Raw genomic sequence first — 14,978 nt, forward strand, 5'->3', positions numbered from 1 at the left:
CCATATTATCACTTGAACGAATCTGTTGCACGTTGATATCACCATTCTTTTGGAGCTCGTGTGTGAAGAACAACTTTGGTGAAATGTGTTTTGTCCTATCTCCTTTTATGAATCCTCCTTTCAATTGGGCAATGCATGTTGCATTATCTTCATATAAGATTGTGGGTATTTTATCACATTTCAAACCACACTTTTCTCGAATGAGATGTATCATTGACCTCAGCCACACAACTTCATGGCTCGCTTCATGAATAGCTATTATCTCAACACGATTTGATGAGGTAGCCACAATAGACTGCTTTGTAGATCGCCAAGATATGGCAGCGCCCCCACAAATAAATACATAGCCTGTTTGAGATCTAGCTTTGTGTGGGTCAGATAAATACCCTGCATCGGCATAACCAACAAGATCGGGACTGCAACTGTTAGAATAAAATAAGTCCAAATCGATAGTCCCCTTTAGATACCTCAATATGTGCTTAATTCCGTTCATGGAAATAGATAACACATCTAGATTGAATTCTTATGTCGATCAGATGAATGCCCTGTATGTCCAAAACACTTGACAGTATTGGTTAGGATAAATACATTCATGTTAGGGCTTTCATTCGCAATATGCAGTTGATCTATTTCAATAACTCCATGTTGGAGTCAATATATCATGCCTGTAGTTATAGCAAGATATATAAATTCATCAACTGCACAAATATATGGTACTTCAGGACCATTTCAATTTTCTCATTTCAGCAGATACAATCAAGTGCTTTTGGAAACTCTTCAAGAGCTCCAATAATATTCAAGTCATCAACTTGCATAATAATATGAAAGGTTCTGATTATCATATAGAGACAAGGGTAAACATGATCTTATTGGTACCCTTCATCAATAAATATTCATTAAGGCGATTTCAGTACATCAGTCTTGGTTCATTTAATCCATTTAAGGATTATAAACAAGTTTCCCAAGAATTTGTATATGCTTCAGGCATTTTGAACCCTTCAGAAATTTTCATATAAATTTTGTCAAGTAAGCCATATAGGCTGTGACAACTTCCATCATTATAAATAATGTGACATTTTCTGATGTTTGGACTGCTGGCCCAATAAACATTACGTTTACCAAGATGCATCATTTTACTTGGTAATTATCTCTACATTAACATGCTTTAAGATACGTAGAAATTAAATCCTCACAACCTTATACAATATTGCGCGCTATATTGTATCAAAATATTGTCGACAAGATATCATGTTGTATCGGTACGCAATTCGACATAACTTACTGAGATCTCATCACTTCATTATTTTCAGGTACCTGAACCTCGCATAAGGTTTCATGAAGTGTTATGTCGTCGGCTCTTCAAGAGCACTTTGCCTCCTTATTATGATCATTTGCTCCTCCCTTTTTTTTCAAGGATTATTATATTTGGAACCGATTGATCTACCATGCTCCATGCATGTTGTAGACTCTGTCCTTCAGGGACATTAGGAGCATTTTGCAGATGAAATATGAAATAGTTGGGTCAGCAAATGCTTCCAGCATTTGACTTGAATTATCTGAGGATCATACTGATGATAATTCACAACATATTTCTTAGCTGCTTATTCTCTCGCCCTTATTTTAGTGACATATGTCCCCATTTTCTTTGGGAAAATCCATCTGTGTGCATCATGGTATATCCATTAATCATGTACCGCACATCAAATGCTAAAAGATGGAAATATCTAGTTCCTGACCCTGAACCAAATATGAGGGGAGAATTTATCAAAATTTATTGATCTGAAGCATACAAGTGTTGTTGTATGCAATATATCATATCTCAGACCAACATCCGAAACTCTGTTCTCATAAGCAATGGTTTGGCTGTATTATGGAGGCATCTAATGCCAAACCAACTTAGATATAAACCAACATTATCAAGATGATTGTCTTGATTACATATTCTGAAAATTGTGCTTCCTACTCAATCATTTTGAGCAAGCAACTTTGTAAATGTCAAACTGCCAGTTGACAATAAACATACACGTGACCGTCTCATAGATGCATCTATTTAAGACATCACATTGCAGGTGAAGGGGCCCACATTCACCTTTTATATTTTTCAGAATTTTGGGGATTCAGTCCCAACATTAGCTGGTGTAATCAACTTATCATGAGAACAAGCAACACATACAAATTCTTGAAGAATCTTCTAGTTCTTCAATATGTTTTTAATACTCAATTAACACATCAGATTTAAATCAGGACGATCAAAATGGTCTTGTCAACTGATAAAATTATCTGTACCCGTAGACTTCAAGTTTACTATGACGAGTGCTATTTCTTTTAATAAACTTCTGGTTTACTATTGCATGAAATTGTATATCAATAAACTTTTGGTTTATCGTGGTATATGATCTCATCATGCTTGGGTAACATTTCACTTGTGTATTTCTTACCCATAGTAACTTGAAGATTTTTAATATTCAGATCATTTGTAGTCTCAATATGATAACCATTTTTATTGTTAGTAAACTTCAGGTCTACTGCAGTGTTCCGATCGTACCAATTACGATCTACGATGAATGGTATTATCATATATAACATCTTCAAGAGACTTTAATTTATTTATCATAATCAAATATTATTTGGACATTGCTAGTGTCATGATACTTGTAAATAAATAATTATCTCTTCTGGAGCCTTTGATCATTAATTTCCATTACCAAATATTTCTTAAATACTTCTGGTACCATGAAAGCAATTTTGACACTACTAGTGTTACGAAATAAACATTGAATTCTAAACTTCAATATTTCAAACATCTCCTTCAGGGAGATTCATCATTAACTGAGTATTTTGTATCTAAGCTCAAATACATAATAATCAAATCCTTCATAAAGAGATACATTAATTGTTATTTCCTTCAAGGAAATCAATAACAACTAACCATAATATATTAATGTGGTTATAGGAGAAAAACATTCTACTCTGCTTCCCTTTTCCTTAGAATGATGCTTTAATATGTTTCGACGTACGACAGGTACGTGTAGTTATGTCTGATTTTTATACCACAAAAATATAACATCTACATTCCTTGTATTTTATCCCTCCAGGAGATAAGTTGTGGTATTTATTCATTCATTTCGGGGAATGAAACCTGATTATTTAAATGTGCTTGAAATACGACGCTCATCAATAGCTCGTTATTTTGCTCAAACACAAGAAGATATTGCTTCAGAGTATTTCTCAGATATTTTGGTAATTATTTCTACTTCAGGAGTAAAGTTTCAGAATTTTACTGCTTCGGGAGTAAAGTTTCAAGTTTTACCCCTTCGGGAGTAAAGTTTAAAGGTTGACTAATTCAGGAGTAAATTTCTGAATTCTACTACTTCGGGAGTAGATTTCAGAGTTGTACTATTTCAGGAGTAGAATTAAAAACCTTACTACTTCAGGAGTAAAATACATAGGCTTACTACTTCTGGAGTAGAATTCAAAGTTTGCTACTCGTGGAGCAAAATTATGAGTTTAGTACTTCGGGAGAAAAGCATATAATATTCAGAATATTTCTTCTCAATTATTCTACCTCTTCTGAAGACGGATCATGATATTTTCACAATCAAATGCACGTTTATATTTATAGGCTTTACTACATATTATCACATTCACTTCAGGGAATGGATCTATATTTATAGCTTATATCAAAAGTTCTCATTCTTCAAAAATGGAATACAATCATCTGAACGTGCAGGTGTTAAGCATATCAAATTGTGATAGCTTAAAATTTCTTTTAAGATATTCCTACTTCAGGAGCAAATCAAAATATGCATACAATATAGATGACTTATCCTCAATATAATCACAATAAGACTATTAAAATATTACCACTTCGGGTGGTTATAAGCATAATTTAGTCTTTAAAAAAAAAGACTATGACTGTTTCACCACTTCAGGTGGTTAACGTGAATTTTTTTCATAGTGAGCCTCCAAAAAGAATTGAAAAAAAATAGATAATGATTTAATAAAGTGACGAAAGGATAGATCAGATGAAAATATTGTGTCATAATCCTTTGCCACATCAGTACTTGAACAACGTGTTGACAGTAGAATTGTGGCTAATCATATAGTCATTACTGCGATAACTATGCTCATTATGATTTACTATCTTTACATGTATAATAGTCCGCATGTTTATGGTCTGAAGAACTATGTATTTAAACATAAATTTTCCAGTATCTTTATATAGTAATATGTATTCCAATATCAAAGCAGCGCAACACACATAACTCAACTTAATCAGATAAATTACTTACCTTAGTATCATATCTAGCTATGAATTATATCGGCCAGTAAACACGATACTTTAATAACCAAATCTGGACAACTTAAGTTGCAGAAAAGTTCTGCACCCGGTGTCAAGCTCCACATTTGAAGGTTATTAATTCTTTTGGCTAGAAACTCGTGCTGATAACGTGTTATAAAACTAAGCTAAAAGACTAACAATAGTAAATGATGAAAACAATAGAAATAGAGAGACAAAAGAGGAGAGATTTCTTATTCATCCAAATGTGTTCAAGTCACTTCAATATGAAAACTTATGCCTCTATTTATAGTGCTACATATAAGCATACAAAAGGTTAACAATAAACGTCTCATTTAATATATGAGATAATGGAAGAACCATTAAGATTGGTGAAAGATAATGAAAGAGACATTATATTTGTGTAGTGGACATCCATACTCTATATTCCATAACAATAAGCTTATTGTTCACGTATTTTTATTTTACTTAACAATAATGGTTAAAACATGTTTTTTAAAACATCTTTTTATCTTTACTCAAACATACTCTCGTAAAAATGCTTAAAAGCGCTTAAAATTAGTACAAAAGTTTGCCTCTACTATTCCATTGTATATGTAAATTCCAGCAATTTTCTTATCGTCAACTTAGTTACTATCATTTAAGCTTCTAGAATATTCTCCAGTCATTCCCAATTTCTTCCTCTATAAGAAACGTCTCATTGCCGCAAAATTCAATTCAAATCGAACTCATTTTCAAGTAACTTTAGTGTTCGTCATCAAATTTGCTGTAAAACGAATCGATGAAGATCACTGTAATGACAACTGATGAACAAATCGTCACTCTCGATGTCGATCGTGATGAATCTGTAATTATTATTATTATTCTCCTTCTTTTATTTATTTGTTTGTTTATTTGTTTTAACTGCTCACTCTGTCTCAATTTATGTGCCCGGATTTCGAGATTCAAATGAGTTTTTCTTTCTATGTTAGTTAATTATTGTGATTCATACTTACTCTGTCACAATTTATATGATACTTTTTTCTTTTTAGTCGGTCAAAGAAGAATGATAACTTTTTATATTTAATAATAATTCAACTTTAAATTTAATTTTTTATGTTTAATGAAATAATTTTCTAGCAGCACAAACAACAAGTTTCAAAAAGTCTTCATTTTTAGTTACTCTGTAATAATTATTATTCTCCTTATTTATTCGTTTTAACTACTCACTCTATCCCAATTCATGTGACTAAGTTCAGATTTCGAGATACAATATCAGTCAATTATTGTGACTCATAGTACGCCCTCTGTTTACTTTTTCTTATTTCGCTTCTCGAGTCAAACTACATAGAGTTTGACCAACATTTTAAGATCTTATTTTTTCATTATATTAATATGAGAAAAGAAAAATGTGGGAGGTGGGACATATCGGTTGAATTAGTTAGAGGTGCGCGCAAGCTTGCTGGACACCATGGTTATAAAAATTATAATTTATAGTATTTTTCGTATAGTTTTTTAACATCATAATTTTAATTTTAAATATTGAATTGATCTAATTTAATTTAACTTTGAAGATTAGCCAAATCGACTCTCGAGAAGCGAAATATGACAAGTAAAAGTGAACAGAGGGAGTAATTTTTTCGTAGTTTTCAAATATGTGAATGTTATCTCAAAAAATGTAGAAGTTCATTGTCTGAATACACAGTCAAAATTAAAAGCTTGGACTCTCGAAATCTAAACCGTGCCACATAAATTGGGATAGAGGTAGTATTTGTTTATGGTGAGTTTAAAACCCTATATTTGTTGATGATACCTTCGGATCGTAACATTTTGTTTGTTACAATGTGCACAACAGGTAGAGAACCTGAAAGCTCTACTGGAAGTTGAGGTTAGTTGGAAAGTCTTGATGGTTTCATTTCATATGTGCGATTATGGGTATATTTATGTTAGTTGTAATAGACATAAACTTAACTAAACAGTTAATGGATTCCTCATCAATTTAATTAAAAGGGCAGTCTGGTGCACACAGCATACTGCATTAGCAGGTCCAGGGAAAGGCCGCACCCCGAGGGGTGTGATGTAGACAACCTATTTAATGCAAGCATTAGTGGCTACTTCCACGGCTTGGACCCGTGACCTGTAGGTCACACGTGGATAACTTTAACGTTGCTCCAAGGCTCCTCATCTAGATAAGAAAAAAGAAAGAAACTAAAAAGTTGAAAGTTCGATAGAGAAAACATTATTTCGAAGTTCAAAATTTGAGCAGCAAATGAATTTGAATTCTCCAAACTCGGGAAAGCTGTATGCTATGATATAATAAATGGAATGGTGTCAAACAATCTAGAATATGGGAACATATAATCTTATTAGAGAAGGCGAAGCTCCCCCGCTATGGGCGTCGTCCGGGGAAGGACCGGACCATATTGGGTCTTATGTATGCAACATTACCTTGCATTTCGATACAGAAAACATTGTGTCGAAGGATGAACTTGAATTTCAAAACTTGGGAAAGTTGTATGCTATGATAATATAGTAAATGGAATGGTGTCAAACTATTTTGAATATTGGAACATATTATCTTATTAGAAAAGGCTAAGCTCCCGCTATGGTCATGGTCCGGGGAAGGGCCGGACCATATTGGGTCTTACGTATGCTAGCTTACCTTGCATTGCTGCAAGAGGTTGTTTCCGCTGCTTGAAACTGTGACCTCATAGTCACATGGTAGCAACTTTTATAGTTGTGCCAAGGCTCCCCTCAAAACATATAAACTTTTAGCTGTGATATCAATTGTGATGGACACACAGTTAGCACTTACTTTTAATATGGAAGTTGTGTATATATGTTGGACGAGCAGACACAAGTGCCTCTGCAGCAACAACAGCTTCTGTACAATGGGAGAGAAATGAGGAATTCTGATAAACTGAGTGCACTGGGAGTTGGTGATGGAGATTTGGTGATGATGGTGTCTAGTGCAGCATCCTTGTCTAGGTGTGTTTTCTGCTCATGTCACTTGGGTTATGTTTCATTATTCTGTTGGCTGTTTATTGGTCCATGTTGTTACCCTTCCCCTTTGCTCAGCCGCATCCTGCAAATACATCTTGTCCTTCGTTTTTTGCTAACAATTAAATAAATGCATTTCAGCGCACCTGCAAATGACTTGAGCTTCAAACAGGATGGATCTGCAGTAAATCCTTCCGCTTTCCAACAACACTTGCGAAATGATTCAAATTTGATGGCCCAGCTTTTTCAGGTGGAGCAAGTTAGCCATTTCCTTTCCTTTTTGGTTTTTGACCTTTTCGAATCTCTCAGCAGAGGCACGGGAAACAAATAGAAGTTGGCTTAAACAATATAAGAAAGAATTGAAGTTCCAAAAGCATTTTGGATTTGTGCAAGATTGCTATTTTCAACACATGTAGTTGCTCAGAGATTTTGAACTAGTTATCATCAGTACATTTCCAATTTGGTGAATTAGTAAAACAAAAACTGCCCCTACATATCACTTCATCATGATCTTATTGGTACGATGAAGGATTAGTTATACTTTGAAAAGAAGTTTCATAATTATTTGGTGGATTCCTCTCATACTTTGTAATTTTGTTGGATCTATCTGATCTTAAAATGATTGCTAATTATGACTTACCTCGTGATCTTACATGCGCAATGAAGGATTAATTAGCTTCTGAGAGGAAAGTTTCATATGCTTCTGATGGATTCCTCTTATACTGTGTGATTTGTTTTGGTTCAATCTGATGTGAACATGATTGTTATTAATTTTGTTCTCATCTTCTCCACCTTTGTGGTTGGTTTGTGATCAATTCATAACACAGAGGTCCCATGAGCCTGTATATGATGTTTGAACTTGCAGAACGATCCTGAGTTAGCACAAGCTGTCCTTGGGAATGACCTAAATAGGCTGCAAGAGCTTCTACGTTTGCGTCATCAGCATAAATCAGAGCTACGGCGTCGTCAAGACGAGGAGATGGTCAGGAGCTTCTATTGCTAAGTTGCTATCATTTCTTGTATATATTTTAATGTACTTGTCGTCCACGATCTTGAGTGTCCCATTATTGGTTGCTTTATAAACTTCTCGCTAAAAGATGCCTAGGAACTAAAAGCTAGTGATCTGTTGTAAAGACGAGTAGAATTTTGAAATTCCCTTATGCCGCAATTTGTAATCATTTATTCTGTTTGCTCCATTGAGGATCTTGTGTTTTCTTTTTATGGGCAAGGTCATGGTTCATGCAATTTCTACTAAGAATGTGACTTTACGGAATTGCCAGAGGCTTTTGAAGGTGTCATGTGAAGCTATATGGCCAGCTTTTACAAAATGTTTTTGCCATCTGAAGCTTTGCCCCCAGCATGTATGAAATAGGCAGAGTTGCTCAAGATTTTTTAACCATTTAATCTAAAGTTTTCTAATTTTAACTTTCTATAAATATCTGATTGGTAAATTTTTTCGTTTCCTTTGGTGGGACGTGCCCACCTAGGCACATATTAAGCGGGTTAGATAAAGAAGATTCATATAGCTGGCCCAACTAATTTAGGAATGAGGCGTAGTTGATTGATTGATAATCACTGATTAATATATATTATGTTGAATCATAGGCACTGCTGTATGCTGATCCATTCGATGTCGAGGCACAAAGGAAAATTGAAGAGGCAATTCGCCAGGTTAGTTGGCACATCAATCTATGTTGTCCTTAATGGTTATATATAAAAATATGTTTTTCTTTTCCATTATATTCTTTGTCGACATTAACGTTGATAGAAACTGGACAATGTTTTTGAAACTGAAGTGTACTGGTCAATTTTCCTGAGGCTCTATCAAGTTACTAGCACAGTAGGTCCTTCGTTTGCGTTCTTTAATTTCAATATGGTTATTTTAGCTTGAATGGACCATAAATAGCCGTGCTTGTTCTCGTTCCTTGTATTTTCTGGGAAAATGAATTAGCTTCTATTTCAGCACGATTTACCACTGGAATATATGAACGTGATGGCAAATGTCTGAAAGAGGTTAAATTCTTCACTAGGACATTATAATTTGATCAAATATTGATTTGACTGTGTTAAATAGCTTTTACACTGAGGCACACTGATTACCAACTAATGACGTTAATAAGTATTGTATCCCTTCCTATAGAGGCAAATCTAGGATTTCTGGAATATGGGTTCACCACTAAAAAAAAAAAAAAAAGAAGGAAAAAATGTATTAAGTGGGGCTTGATCTTAGACCTCTAGGTAAATAACTCAACCTTCAACCAAGTGCACGACTTAGCTTTTTTGTAGCATGGCTTCCAACAGATAGTATTAAACTAACTTTAGAAAATATATACATAATATACCTAGTTTTACGGAGAGTCCATGTGTTCACGTCCCCATTTTTTGCACCTAAAATCGCCCCTGCCTTCGTACGAGGGTCTTTATAACAGCTCCAGTATGCTGAATATTGATATATGCTTCATTCGACCATTCTACAAATCATCAGTAGCCTTTGCTTGTTTTTATTGACAAAGTCTGCGGAAGTTGTAGTTGATTTGATTGATTGATATATGTAGAAGGTTCATATAGACAAGATTCACGTGGCTGATTCCAACTAATTTGGGATTGGACCTAATTGATTGATTAATTGCTAGAGTATGTGGAATTTGTCCTGGATCATCCTTACTCTCTTTGCAGATTCTGTTGCAGTAAAATGGCATAATCATAAAATCTTGCCAAATAATTGTCTGTCTACTGTATAATAGTTTTCTCTTTTATTGTGTGATGTCTTTACCAAAAAGAGAAAATTTTCCAATATACAATGGAAATTGGGTCTAGTTGTGTTAGAGCTTTTCCATGTTCTAATTATTTTCCAGAAAGGAATTGAAGAAAACTGGGAAGCTGCATTGGAACACAATCCTGAAGCTTTTGGAACTGTGGTATGTAATACTCCCTCTGTCCCAAAAAGATTGTCCTCCTTTCCTTTTTAATCTGTCCCAAAAAGATTGTCCCCTTTCTATATTTAGAAATAATTTAACTTTATGAGATGATTTACAGCCACACAAATATCTAAGGCTTGTTTTGGACCACACATTTCAAAAGTCTTTCTTTATTTCTTAAACTTTGTGCCAAGTCAAAACAGGACAATCTTTTTGGGACGGAGGGAGTACTACCTTATGTCTTTCAAAGATTCTCTGTGGTTTTGATGTGGCTGGGTTAACTTTTTGGCTTATTTCAGGTTATGTTATATGTTGACATGGAAGTAAATGGCCATCCTCTAAAGGTAGGGATTTTGCTTTTGATTTGGATGTGTTCCATCTTCTTGGTACATCTTGTTACATTTGGCTGAGTGGGATATTTTCTTTCTTTTTGGTTTAGGCTTTTGTGGATAGTGGAGCTCAGTCAACAATTATATCTAAAACCTGTGCAGAACGTTGTGGGTATGACTTATGAGGCTGTGCTGTGTTGTTGATAGTACTCCCTCCGTCCCAATTTATGCGGCACATTTTCCTTTTTAGTTTGTGCTTATAAGAAAGTCACCTTTCTATAATTAGACAACTTAACTTTAAAAATCCCCTTTTACCCTCAATGAAATGATTTATAAATACACAAATATCCAAGGTTTGTTTTAGACCACAAATTTCAAAAGTTATCTTTTCTTTCTTAAACTTTGTGCCTGGTCAAATGGTGTCACATAAATTGGGACGGAGGGAGTAGCATGTTTGATCGTTGTAATATTTTGTTAGCATAGTTGATTATTAAATAGCAAGCACATATATTGATGAGTAGTTTCAGTTAGAGATATATTTTTACCTTATTAAACATAAGTCAGAGACAAGAAGAGTTCCTCTGTTTTTTAAATTAATTTTTTTATTGAGGTATATTGTTGAAAAAGTTATATTCTAGAACGACTGAAGAATAACAATAGATAGATTAAGAATTCAATGTGAAGTATAGAAGCACAACATGCAAAATCTTCAACTCCTGCTGTAGACTGTTTGGCACTAAGATTGCATGCTTTTCATCGACATGTTATGGTGCCTCAAGGCTATTCCGGGAATCTTTTAGTTCTTAACGATCATATCTGCTCTCTTTTATAGTGTGAACCACACCTATATTATAGTGTTATCTTATCATATCCGTTTTCTAATTCATAAGATTTCAGAACTATCTTTAATATCTCTAAATAAGCCAGGAGGCATTCATTAGCTTGATGACGGGGTTGAGTGAATAACTAATAAGTAAAAGTTTAGGGTAGCCTCATTATCGACCGAGTTTCAAACTGTATGCCACTTGCCCTTGGGGATTTCTTGGTTATCAAAAGCAGTAAAAGTTTATAGGGCGATACATTAGTCAGTTTGACATACAGGATTTTGGTTTTATTTACTGTAGAATAATGTCCTTGTGCCGAGGGTCTACCAGAAACAGCCTCTCTACCTCCCAAGGTAGGGGTAAGGTCAGTGTACACTCTACCCTCCCCAGACTCCACTTTGTAGGGTTTCACTGAGTGTGTTATTGTTGTTGTTTACTGTAGAATAATGTATAATCAAATGTATCAGGTGTTTGTTGCTGCTTATTCTTTTCCAGGAATAAACTAGCCCTGGTTTGTGAACTAATACTGCTGACCCTTTCTCTTGCAGATTGTTGAGGTTATTAGATACACGCTACAAGGGCATTGCTCGTGGAGTTGGTCAAACAGAGATACTAGGTCGTATTCATGTTGCTCCAATCAAGGTTTGTTGCTTCCTTGGAGCTTATGGGCTACTTTGCAGTCTTGTGTCTGTAATTAAGTGCATTGACAGTATACATTAGATGCAGCTGCTCCTTACCATAAATTGTACTTGCACTGTTCTACCAATGAGCTCTTTCTATTTTTTCATGCACTGCCCGTGCTCGGAAATTAAATAGATTGCTGCGTGATTAAATTTCTGCTGCTGTCAAATGCTTTTCATATTCAATAGTGTATTATGATCTGGATTACTGTACTATCTCTTAGTAGTGTTCAATTTTTTATCTGGATTACTAATGCTAATTATCCTGTGTATGCTTAGCAGTCTAAAACTTCAATAGGCTACACGCCAACTTTATGCACAACTTATAGCTATAACTAATATTCAAATAGTTAATAATCTGTTAGTTGTAACTAGTAAGTAGTTTTAGCTTATTGGCTACTTGCTTTAAATCAATTTTTCTGATGACCTGTCCAGTAGTCAGTTGGTGGCAGTCACTTGTTCTACTCATAATACATAAGGATTAAGTTGTATAACCAGGCACATAAGGATATGCTGCCTTCAGAATGATAAGTTCCAAGGAGATGCCCTTCTTACATGTTTCACTTCAATTTGTTACTCTTAACTATGGCAGATTGGGAAAATATTTTACCCTTGTTCTTTTGTGGTGCTGGATTCTCCCAATATGGAATTTCTCTTTGGACTTGATATGCTTCGCAAACACCAGGTTGACTTTCTTGCGCTGCTTGTAACATCTTTTTCTTTTCCGTTTTTATCTTTTCTTTTCAATACATCTTTACAAGTTGATGGTAATGAGCTTTTGCAGTGCATGATTGATCTGAAGGATAATGTTCTGAGAGTTGGTGGAGGGGAAGTTGCTGTACCATTTCTACATGGTTGGTGATGCTATTGGTTACCTTGGTACTGGATAGTACTACCTTTCAGCTTTAACTAAGTTTTGTGTAATTCAAAATTTCAGAGAAGGACATTCCCGGTCATTTTCTTGATGAGGAGAGGCGCGCCAAGGAGGCTTCGAGCTCAGGAGCCCAGGTAAAAGCATTGTTGTTTAAGTATAGTGATCTTTTCCGGACTCAAAATTATAATTTCCTTTTTTCATTTCTCTGGAAGTAGGTACTGGGGATAAGAGTGGGGCTTTACTTTTTGCTGCGTGTAGTTTAATGTGAGCAAATAATCAAAAAGTTGGACCTATTTCAGCTTCAAAATAGGTCAAGTGCTAATGTCATACAAATTTGAGTGCACTTGTGGTGATATGCACTTTCCACCATAAAAGATAAAGTTGATTATGAAATCATTGATGAAATGGTTGGGATTGGCCTCTTTCTTTTTACAATTATGACATTCTTGATGAAATTTTCTTGTTTTACTGGAGTTGCTTGAGCCCATTTCCTCTAAAAGATTGTGCAATGTGTTATCCTGCAATTTCTGAATCTTTAAGGTCGTGCAGCCTATCATGATCTGTTTTAGCATTGTTTTCCTCTAAATACTCAGATCAGAAACTTTTGACCTTCTACGAGCGGTGCTGCTTCCTTGAGTTTTTTTTTTTTTTTGTGAACAAGTAGCAGTGACTAAACTTGGTTCTTTTTTTATGCTGTACAGGCAACATCTGGAGCAGCAGAGAAGACTGACCCTACAAAAGGAGGTCCTTCTGGTTAGCTTCAATCTCCAAATACTAATTGTGAAATACCAGCTAGATCCATTTCGACTTTGTCGGTGATGGGTAACTGTTCCGCCTCACCCAAGGAGGATTCAGATTCCTTGTAATAATTTGCTTAATCTAGGAAGAATCATCAAGATGACTCTTTTTTTTTTTTTTAATATACTTTTGGTTGTTCCCACAGCAATCTTTATTTTCTCTCTTCTGAATTTCATTTACTTATGGTTGTTCCTTGTCTTGATCCACAGGAAGTGCCCGTGGGAACGTGACACAGGTAAAATTATAGATTAATTTGTTCCTTGGCTGCCTGCGTAAATTTTGTTATTCTTTTGTGAATAAATATGAATATCGAGTAGACAAATCTTCTACAGTCTGTTATTTCAAATCTGGAATCGATATTTTATCTGCAGGGACCAGAATTTGAAGCCAAAGTTGCAAAGCTTGTTGAGTTGGGGTTTGGAAGGGAGGCAGTAATACAAGCTCTGAAGTTTTTTGATGGTAACGAAGAACAAGCAGCCGGATATCTATTTGGGGGATGATCATCCCTTTCCTGTCATAGGATTACGATTTGTGTACTCACAACATTTTTTTGGATTAAGCAATGACTGCTTACTGCATTCAAATTTGTCTTTGAAATTATATCGTTGGTCACACAAACTTAACCTTGCTTTCCTGCTGATGGATTCGGCAGGGAGTGGAATTCAAGATGAATTATTTGGTTGTGGTTGGTTGGTTGTTATATTAAACTTAATGCATGAAAGAAAATTAGCTTTATTTTCAAGTTTACCTGCGATTCAGTCACTGTAATCTCAGCATTCAGTCATGTTTTTCATTTTTGTACTTCCAAGACTATAATTTTTATCACAAAATTGCACACCTCTCCATTAGCTACACTTTTTTTTTTTTTGCCCCAATGATCTTCCTTGTTTCTCTTTTTCTATCTCCTTTTCATTTCTGATGAATAGATTTTTCATAGCTTTCTACTGTTAAAGAGCTGGTCTCAATTTATGTATCTGAATTGTGAGTAACTGTGGAAGTGGTGTAATCTAAACCAATATTGAAGTTCAAAGTTATGCAACTCAGTTTTACCCTAAGATCAACTTCTAAATTCTCGTAGAGGATGGAAAACCAAAAGAGAGGTTTTAAGGCTGAAGATACAAAAATTATAGTTGTATTATGTCATTGACATGGTGCATCTTATCATTCATAAGTAAAGAACTAGCTATAATTACATACACATTGTAATATTTATTCTTTCTTTTATTTGTTCCTTTTTCTTCTATTGTGACTCTAGCTTGGTCTTCGACTCGTAAGT

At 34.8% G+C, this 14,978-nt stretch overlaps 1 protein-coding gene across 2 annotated transcripts; it reads left to right on the plus strand.

The window, feature by feature from the left end:
- The first annotated feature begins 4,835 nt into the window (after nt 1-4,835).
- LOC132627734 (protein DNA-DAMAGE INDUCIBLE 1) lies at nt 4,836-14,449 on the plus strand. Of its 2 annotated transcripts, none has more exons than XM_060343302.1 (16): nt 4,836-5,147; nt 6,135-6,167; nt 7,134-7,267; nt 7,421-7,529; nt 8,145-8,261; nt 8,885-8,950; nt 10,135-10,197; nt 10,497-10,541; nt 10,637-10,698; nt 11,899-11,992; nt 12,623-12,715; nt 12,815-12,884; nt 12,968-13,038; nt 13,606-13,653; nt 13,911-13,937; nt 14,074-14,449. In XM_060343302.1, exons 1-16 carry the CDS (start codon nt 5,082-5,084, stop codon nt 14,200-14,202), a joined length of 1,227 nt encoding a protein of 408 aa, XP_060199285.1. In that variant the 5' UTR covers nt 4,836-5,081; the 3' UTR covers nt 14,203-14,449. The 2 variants fall into 2 exon arrangements, with proteins under 2 accessions (XP_060199285.1, XP_060199276.1); XM_060343293.1 differs by having other exon boundaries at nt 4,841-5,147; nt 13,606-13,657; nt 13,912-13,937.
- The last annotated feature ends 529 nt before the right edge of the window (nt 14,450-14,978 follow it).

The sequence above is a fragment of the Lycium barbarum genome, chromosome 1, assembly GCF_019175385.1.
Source record: "Lycium barbarum isolate Lr01 chromosome 1, ASM1917538v2, whole genome shotgun sequence".
Taxonomy (NCBI): Eukaryota; Viridiplantae; Streptophyta; class Magnoliopsida; order Solanales; family Solanaceae; genus Lycium; species Lycium barbarum.

What these genes read in the sequence shown, in the direction of transcription:
- LOC132627734 (XM_060343293.1), top strand. Translation starts at nt 5,082, where the DNA reads ATGAAGATCACTGTAATGACAACTGATGAACAAATCGTCACTCTCGAT. An exon ending in AAGCTCTACTGGAAGTTGAG is followed by an intron (nt 6,168 to 7,133) that starts GTTAGTTGGAAA and finishes TTGGACGAGCAG; the next exon opens with ACACAAGTGCCTCTGCAGCA. An exon ending in GTCGTCAAGACGAGGAGATG is followed by an intron (nt 8,262 to 8,884) that starts GTCAGGAGCTTC and finishes GTTGAATCATAG; the next exon opens with GCACTGCTGTATGCTGATCC.